The 9,018-nt window shown below is 42.7% G+C and overlaps 1 protein-coding gene across 1 annotated transcript in view; it reads right to left on the bottom strand.

Moving 5' to 3' along the window:
* myo7ab (myosin VIIAb) overlaps window positions 1–3,204 on the bottom strand; it is a gene marked incomplete at both ends in the record, with an annotated part of 96,631 nt that extends 93,427 nt beyond the window's left edge. Inside the window, 2 exons of the mRNA XM_084320296.1 lie at window positions 432–616; window positions 3,094–3,204. Coding sequence (XP_084176422.1) covers window positions 432–616; window positions 3,094–3,204 — 296 coding nt within the window. The remainder of the gene's footprint in view (window positions 1–431; window positions 617–3,093) is intronic.
* Between the last annotated feature and the right edge of the window lie 5,814 nt (window positions 3,205–9,018).

Below are 9,018 nucleotides of genomic sequence, written 5' to 3'. Positions count from 1 at the left end.
ATGGCAGAATACCAATACACATACACGACATAGTCAGTATGTAAAATAAGACCAGCAGCACAAACGCGACACAGTCAGTATATAACATACAGTATGGTCAAACTCCCACATGCTCCCGATGCTTATAGGACACCCCTGACGCATACTTGTGATCATTTTAAATACTCTGTATGAATCCACACAGATCATATATTATAGGAATCAAATATTAACAGAGATTCTATGCTTTTGAGGACAGCTTATGGGCACAGACAACAGTCAACACACACACACACAGACACACACACACACACCTACACACACACACACACACACACAAACACACACACACACACACACACACAGACACAAAGACACACACACGCACACACACAGACACAAAGACACACACACGCACACACAGACACAAAGACACACACACACACACACACCTGATGATGCAGCACTGGTCCTTGTTGTTGCGCTGCATATTGAAGTAGCAGTTGTCCGCGATGGCGAAGATGTGAGGTGGCAGCTCACCTATCTTCTTATTGGTGTAGAGGCGGATCTGATCCGCTGTGTAGATGGGGAGTAGCTGGTAGGGGTTGACTGCCACCAGGATTGATCCTGTGTACGTCTGCAAGACCAAGAGTCAAACAGTGGAACAACACACGATAACTTTGTATTGGATTAAATCAACACACATTCACTGTGTAACGATTTGATCTTAATTTATCTATCTGGATTACTTACCTTGTTAACCCTTTCACTAACACACTATAGAAGGTTAACCCTTTCACTACCACACTAAGGTTAACCCTTTCACTACCACACTACAGGTGGTAGTGTGGTAGTGAAAGGGTTAACCTTCTGTATTGTGGTAGTGAAAGGGTTAACCTTCTGTAGTGTGGTAGTGAACGGGTTAACCTTCTGTAGTGTGGTAGTGAAAGGGTTGACCCATTGTAGTGTTGTAGTGAAAGGGTTAACCTTCTGTAGTGTGGTAGTGAAAGGGTTGACCCGTTGTAGTGTTGTAGTGAAAGGGTTAAACTTCTGTAGTGTGTTAGTGAAAGGTTATCCGTCTGTAGTGTGGTAATGAAAGGGTTAACCTTCTGTAGTGTGGTAGTGAAAGGTTAACCATCCTTAGTGTGGTAGTGAAAGGGTTAACTTTTTGTAGTGTGGTAGTGAAAGTGTTAACCTTCTGTAGTGTGGTAGTGAAAGCATTAAGCCTTTGTAGTGCAGTAGTGAAATGGTTAACCTTCTGTAGTGTGTTAGTGAAAGGGTTAAATTAAATAAAAAATCATTGACAAATATATACGTCATTGTTGATTATAGTGATGGCTTGATTATAGAGAGAGTAGAAATCTCAGGACAGTGATGATATATTCCAAATTGTCGGTGGACGTTTGCAGGAAATCTCATTAATTATCGAAATGTTGTATTCTTATTAGAAATTGTAAATGTCATACAGACAGACACACACATACACACTTGCGTGCAACTGATTACATGATCTCCCCCCAGGCTTCCACCTGGTGGAGATAATAATGACAAGAGGATCAGGGACTGTGCCTGTGAAGGTTTGACTGATTCGAGGCCACTAACTACTGAAGTTCTATGGTCATGTGACCTGAATGTTAATCTAGATCAGTACCCCTATTCTGAGAGTCCATATGTACACAGGCCCTGGTATCACAAAGCCATGTTAGCTTGTTTTAGTCAGGTAGACGGAGAAGAGGTATTACTTCAGGCTGTACTCACCCTTCCACCACAATTAGTCTAAATAGAGAAGTCGTGGGGATTGATAGGGAGAGGGAGGAGAGCACACAAAACAACCACTGATTGATAATCTCCTCTTTTCACACTGCAGTGCCAGCCATGCAATATCTATAGTACACACTGATCCAGATCATTCCCTTTGGTCTGTTTATGTATAGTAGGCCTTTCCCACCGTTCATTTAAATGAGGCTCAGATCATTTCCGTTTTGGTTCAGCGGTGGGGACAGAGAGAACCAATGATTAAGGATTGTGGTGGTAATAAAGTAATATTACAGTAACAATACAGTGATATTACCATAACAGTAAAGTAATATGACCGTAATAATAACCTATTATTACCAAATCAATAATGTGACATTACCATATGAATAAAGTAATATTATATATTATATAATATTATAACACTGAAGTAATGAATGAAGTAATATCACCACAACAATGTTACTGTAACAATAAAGCAATGTTACCACAACAAATAAAGTAGTATTACCATAACACTGAAGTAACACCACAGCAATGTTACCTTAACAATAGAGTGATGTTACCACAACAATAAAGTAATGTTACCACCACAATAAAATAATATTACCATAAAAGCATAACCATAACTATGCCTAGACACTATGTTTGACTCTCATGTAAAGCTCTGTTGGCCTGCGGCAAGCGTCATCACAGCAGAGACAACAACGTGAGCTCCCTAGAGCAGTGGTTCCCAAAGTCGGGGTCGCGACCCACAGGTGGGCCGCGAGATGATTAAAAAAAAAAAAAAAAAATCTATTTTTTATTTTATTTTTTTTGTCAGGTCACTGAACTTAGAAGCAGGCCAGGACAGTGTTTCTAGTTGTATTCTAAAATTATTTTCTATTGTATTCTAAAATGTGACTAAATGGTTTTATATTAACTTAATAAATAAACAAAAACGAAAAATCTACTTATTTCAACGAACATTTCAAACTAAATAACAGATTATGCACATAAAACGCTGAAAACAACCGAAGCAACAATAGTATTTTAATGAGGCTATTATTATTATCATTATTATTTTGCAACAAGTTAGCCCTCTCATAAATAGCACATATAAATGAATAACTAACTTGAACTAACTTAATAGGATTGAAGTAATATTTGGCTTAAAGAATCGGTCGCCTGGCAAAGCAAAAAGAAAAAAGAAAAAGCCTGACGATGTGCATTGGGCCGCGGCTCTCTGACGCCTTATTTTCTGGGTCCCGGCCTGAAAAGTTTGGGAACCCCTGCCCTAGAGATACAGGCCACTGTATTCTCCTAGCGCTAAGCCATCGCCCCCATAGGGAGGTGCATGACGTCGCGGACGGAACTCACATAGATGACGAGCTCGTTGTAGCGGATGAGCAGGTTGCGCAGGATGCCCGCCTCGTTCAGGTCCCCGAGGCGGATCATGTCCTCCACCCCGTGGATGGAGGTCGGGTGCATGGGCTTGATGTTCGTGGCGTTCTGAGGGGAGATCCAGTGCTCCTGTATGGAGGGATAACGTGAAAGCTTTCATTCCAAAAATACCGCCTTCCAGCGATACTAAAAAACATATTTTACCTGGAATTATTTGTCGATACTTCAAGAACAAAGACGATTCCATCCAGGAAAATTATGATATTCTATAAGCCAAGGCCGGACTATTAAGTCAAGTCACATGTATTTATAAAGCACATTTAAAAACAACCCACATTGACTAAAGTGCTGTACAGACCAGGGCAGGTAGTGCAATCACAAGATGATAAAACCCAGACAGAGCACCCATACACACAATAGTGCATAAGCACAAATCAACAAATTAAAAACAACAGATCAGAGGGATAGGTACTAAACAGGGGGCTCCAAAGGCTAGAGAATAAAAGTGTGTTTTGAAGGAATCAACAGAGGGGGCAGATCCGAAAAAAGGGGGGTGTTGTTCCACCGTCTGGGGGCTGCAACAGACCATCGTCACCCCTGAGCTTACATTTAGAACGCAGGACGGCCAGGAGCCCCAGGCCAGCCGTCCTGAGGGGGTTACAAGGTCTGTTATGTAGGAGGGCTTAAAGAACAAACAGGAGGCGCCTGGGTGGCGCAGCGGACACGGCGCTCGTCACCAACGCAAGAGACACTGGTATCGAATCCAGCTTCCGGCTTGGCCGGCCGTCATACTGGATCGATTGGCAGAACCAGAGGGAGGGAAGCCGGTGTGTGGGTCTGGGTCGTTGTGGACAGCGACTCCTACAGTTCGGTCGGGGCGCCTGCACAGCGAGGGAAGGATCTAAGAGAGGTAGTGTGACCTTCACACGTTACACTCTCCCAGTGAGAGTCCGCGCTGCCAGGTGAAAGGAAGCGGTGGGCTGGCTGGACATGTGTCGGAGGAAGCATGTGATAGTCTCCGCCCTCCCAGACCGACCGTAGGGGGTAGAGTGCGCAATGACCAGGAAGGGGATTGGGAATTGGCATAACGACTAACATTGGGAGGGGAGAAAAATCGGAAAAAGAAGGAGGAAAAAGATTTAAAAAAATATATATATAAATTCCATACCAGCCAGTGGAGAGAGGCTCGGACAGGACTAACATGGGGGCGACAGTGCCTCAGGAGGTAGATCGGTCGTCTGGTAATCGGAATGTTCCCGGTTCGATTTCCACTCCTCCCGGCAGCGTGTCGAAGTGTCCTTGAGCAAGACGCTTAACCCATAACTGCTCCCGATGAACAGGTTGGCACCTTGCATGGTCGCCTCCGCCGTCGGTGAGTGAATGTGTGAGTGAATGGGGTGAATGTGAGGCATAAATTGTAAAGCGCTTTGGATAAAAACTGCTATATAAATGCAGTCCATAAATGCAGTCCTGTCAGGAGCCTGGTACATTTTGTGTGCATAGGTGTATGTTTTGGTAGATTTCAGCCTACCTTTCACTCTACCATTGATGTTGAAAACGGGTGGAAAAACACTAAATATTTTTTTGTAATTCACCTTTGTGAAAAACACAACTTTTACTGGACTCTACACGCATCATTTGGGAGCACCCTGGAGTTAATAACAAGCGTGCCAGACGGAACACGGAGGTTCGACGACGTGCAAGACCTACACCCGGCAACTTTCACATTTCCAAGTCTCACAGAGTGTTTTTCCACCCGTTTTCAACATCAATGGCCTTTACAGGGATTAAAGTCCTCTGGCACTAACACGGATTTCCGCCGTTTGGGCCGAGGAGAAAAAGAGAGAGAGAGAGCGGGTGGATGTTGAGACTGAGAGAGAGAGAGAGAGAGAGAGAGAGAGAGAGAGAGAGAGAGAGAGAGAGAGAGAGAGAGAGAGAGAAAGACTGCTCACACTGTGACTGCCTGGACAGTGACACGTGAGGAAAAGGCGTGAGTTGGTGGCTTGCAGCAAAATGGAGGAAGAGAGAGAAAATAGCAAAGATGAGACAGATGAGAGAAAACAACAGAAGGTTGTTGAAGCTGAAACAAACCCAAACCTGTACGGTGTGTCTATTGTGAAACCAAACTAGCCGACCACAATAACGCCATGGCAACGCTTCAGCATCTCAGCAGAGAGTACCCAGTATGTTACACATCCAATCCATAGAGTGGACCCAACACAAGTTAACGTTAACGTTAGCATTTAATAGGGCTGAATATACAGTATGGTACCTGCTGTATTGGACTGGTGCATTTTAAGCTCCAATTGCTACTTACCACCACCTGCTATTGTGTGTGTGTGTGTGTGTGTGTGTGTGTGTGTGTGTGTGTGTGTGTGTGTGTGTGTGTGTGTGTGTGTGTGTGTGTGTGTGTGTGTGTGTGTGTGTGTGTGTGTGTGTGCGTGCGTGCGTGTGTGAATGGTCAATGGATTGCATTTATATAGTGCTTTTATCCAACTACTATCCAACTCATGCCTCACATTCACCCATTCACACACACCGACGGCGGAGGCAACCACCATGCTAGGTGCCAACCCGCCCATTGGGAGCAGTTAGTGGTTAAGTGTCTTGCTCAAGGACACGTCAACACTTAACAGTTGTACATAGAGGATATTCCAGCAATCACTTCATAAGAGAAGATGCCGAACCCACCCATCATCACCCCCCCCCCCCCCCCCCCCCCCTATGGCGCATATCCTTTCTAAATAAAGATCTTCAGGAATGCACAAACATTACGCTCAGGGACACTGTTGCGATAGTCTCGTGTAGGCATACCTTGGGTAGCCAGAGAGAAGTCTGGATGAACCTATTGTCATTCCGGTATAGCGGGGGGAAATGCTCTGGCTTGTTTGTATTTCTTTAAACCAATCACAATCAACCTGGGCGGCGCTACGCCCAGGGTGCAGCGCCGGTGCCCTTGCAAAATAGCGCCACAGGTAGCGGAAGGAGAGGAGAATTACGACTGAAATAGTCGGCCAATGGCACGCTTTATACTCTCAGTCCTGTGATCCAGACTACTGTTGCGATAGCAAAGGGATTATAGAGATTCCAGATATCCGCAAATAGCAGGTGTGTGTGTACAGTAACGTTTCAACACTTAGCTTCCTCTCGGCTCTGATCCGGACTCACCCTGCCCTCGTCGTCCAGCACCTGGATCTGCCCGGAGTCGCACAGCTTGACCACGGCTCCCACGGGGACGTCGAACTCCCGGCCCGTCTTGAGGTCCAACCACACATAGTCCCCCTGAAGAAGGGGGGTAGAGTGAGACCACTGCTGCAGTTTAAACCAGCGCTACACTGACACTACACTGTCATGGCGGGAGCCAGTAGGTATGGGAAATGGAATATGGTAGGGTATGGGAAAAACAACAGAAAAGTATTACATTACATTAGTAGCACAGACATTTAGTAATAGTAGTAGTTTTTTATGAAGTCATCATCACACAATATACAATATGCACAATCATTCCAGACTGTCAACGGTCTTTGATTCTGGCAGTGACTGAAAAGGTACAGGCTGAAGCATATTTTTATCAAATTTTCCATTGTTCTACAAGTTAACCCCATATAGAAATACAGCTCATTTTAATCCCTTTCTTAGCTATTTAACAGTAAACTTACAAACATCTCTCAAATCATATTGCTTTCCTTGAATTGAAAAATGTGCTTTAGCTCTGTAAATGATTTGCATTATTTTATAATAAACCAAATAATTACATTTCACAACATGAGACTTTATGAACAGTGGATTTGTGTGGTCATAGTAATCAGCCTTATACAGTACATGCTCCGAATGGCCCGCTTTTGCAGTAAGACTATTGGATTTACAGTCTTGTTAAATGTCAACCCCCCATACTTCCACACAGTCTGATATGACATTGGTGAAATCCTGTCATGTCCGTCCCTGAGGTTGCTGTTTTGTGAAGCTGCTCAGCCAGTCTGGGGTAAGCAGTATTGATCAAGTATGTATGAGGAAAAAGTCACAATGTAACTCACCACTGAATCAATATTATCACACTTACGATCCCAACTATGGATCAGGGAGCTGTAAAGGAACTATGGGTTCAGGAGTCAGAGGCAGCCCTTCAGGAGTGGAAACGGTGTAAAAAAAAAAAAAAAAAGTATTCTATCATTTGAATTCAGACACTAATTTGTATTTTACTACTTGACTCGTATAGCTCCCCATATAACCAACTCTCTTGTAATGGTTTTGACTGCTGAGCAGGGCAATAAAGGTGGTGTAAGTGGTGTTTATTTGTTAAAATCTTCATCTTAAATAATACTTCTACATTCCAACAGCCATCACTGATATAGAGTGTCTGGTCAGTTACATGGGTCTCCCAGTCCCTCTGCTCTGCAGTAAACACAAAATACACATTATCCGATCAGGGGAGAGAACCACTGAAAGAAATTGTCTGACACAAAGAATAAATAAAAACTAGTTTTAATCTGAACTCATTCAGGGCCATACCCAACATTTCTCGGGTTATCTCGCCAGCGGTTGAGCGCCATACCCGAGATTTCTCTGGTTTTGATCCTTTGATCTTTTTCCTCTGATCCCCGTTCTAAACCATCATCCGGATCATTCTATGTGTCCCTGGCTCGTTTACCTACGTTGGAATTGCAATGCCGATCGAATCTCACCAGGTGGCAGTATCACCTACCTTTTGAACTCAGAAAGAAATGGATCAGGAGAGGCAATGAATGAACCGGACTATCGAGACTCGCTCTGAGTGGGAGGAGCTCTTCCAAAGCAATCGCTAGCAGATCTGCTCGCCTCAAAACCTATAGTGTCCCGTAAACATGTGTAATTACTAGGGCTATCAAAAGTAATGCTTTAACTTTGGAGATTAATTTAAATTATTTAAAGCATTAAAATAAATTAATCTAGATTAATCTATGGAGTGAAAAATCTTCAACGTTCTGAACTTTCAGCAGTATATTTGCTTGTTCTTTTTTTGCATCGACTCATGCACCTTTTTGAAAATCATGAAGATGGAACACATTTTTGTTGTTAATATGATTTATATTACTGGTAGTTCATACAAGACATTATCTCCTCTAAGCCAATCTGCACTTTAACATAGGCCTGGGCTATTTTTATTTCTGTTAGCGCCGCGGATATAAGAAAGAGGTCTAGCTGAGTCAATGTTGATGGTTTTGTTGAACATTTGTATTTCACAGGAGAGAAACTGTATTCAAAGAAAGCTATTAAAATAGTATTTGAATCAGAATATACTTTCTTTGTGTTGATTTTACATTAATTCCATGATTTTACTCAAGTAAATATCTGTTATAAGCTTCGGTCTTAAATAAAAAAAATGCTATTTTTAATCTAGATTAATCTAGATTAATTACAGAAAATTGTGAGATTAATTAGTTAATTTCTTTATATCTATTGACAGCACTAGTAATTACATATAAACGAGTAATTGCGATCGCCGATGGGATCATTGGAATTATTCTTTTTAGATTACCTTCTGGCTAAGGTAACTAAGAACCCCCTATGTCTATTTTACCAAACCTGAAATATGTTTATGTAACGATCACAGTTCTGTTTTACCGGACGTAAAACATGCTTGACAAACACGATCACAGTTTTTAGTTAAAACTACCCCCCCCCCCCCCCCCCCCCCCCCCCTCCCTTGATAATTTTGTGAAGGCACATGTGTACATGGTATATACCTTTGATTTGGGAGTATTTGGGGTTTCAGGGGATCAACCAGAACGGTTTGGGCTTATTGCATATATCGCGTTTTATCTCGCGATCTTTGGAAAAAGACTGGATTATCTTGGAAATGGACGATGTTTAGCGTGTAATAAACTACAAACTACAGTGTGTAGAAACAAACTATTTTTTTAC

The sequence above is a fragment of the Notolepis coatsorum genome (genome assembly GCF_963971535.1).
Source record: "Notolepis coatsorum genome assembly, chromosome: 8".
Lineage (NCBI taxonomy): Eukaryota > Metazoa > Chordata > Actinopteri > Aulopiformes > Paralepididae > Notolepis > Notolepis coatsorum.
Note: the sequence above shows the minus strand (reverse complement) of the source record. Positions and strands in the feature narration are given on the sequence as shown.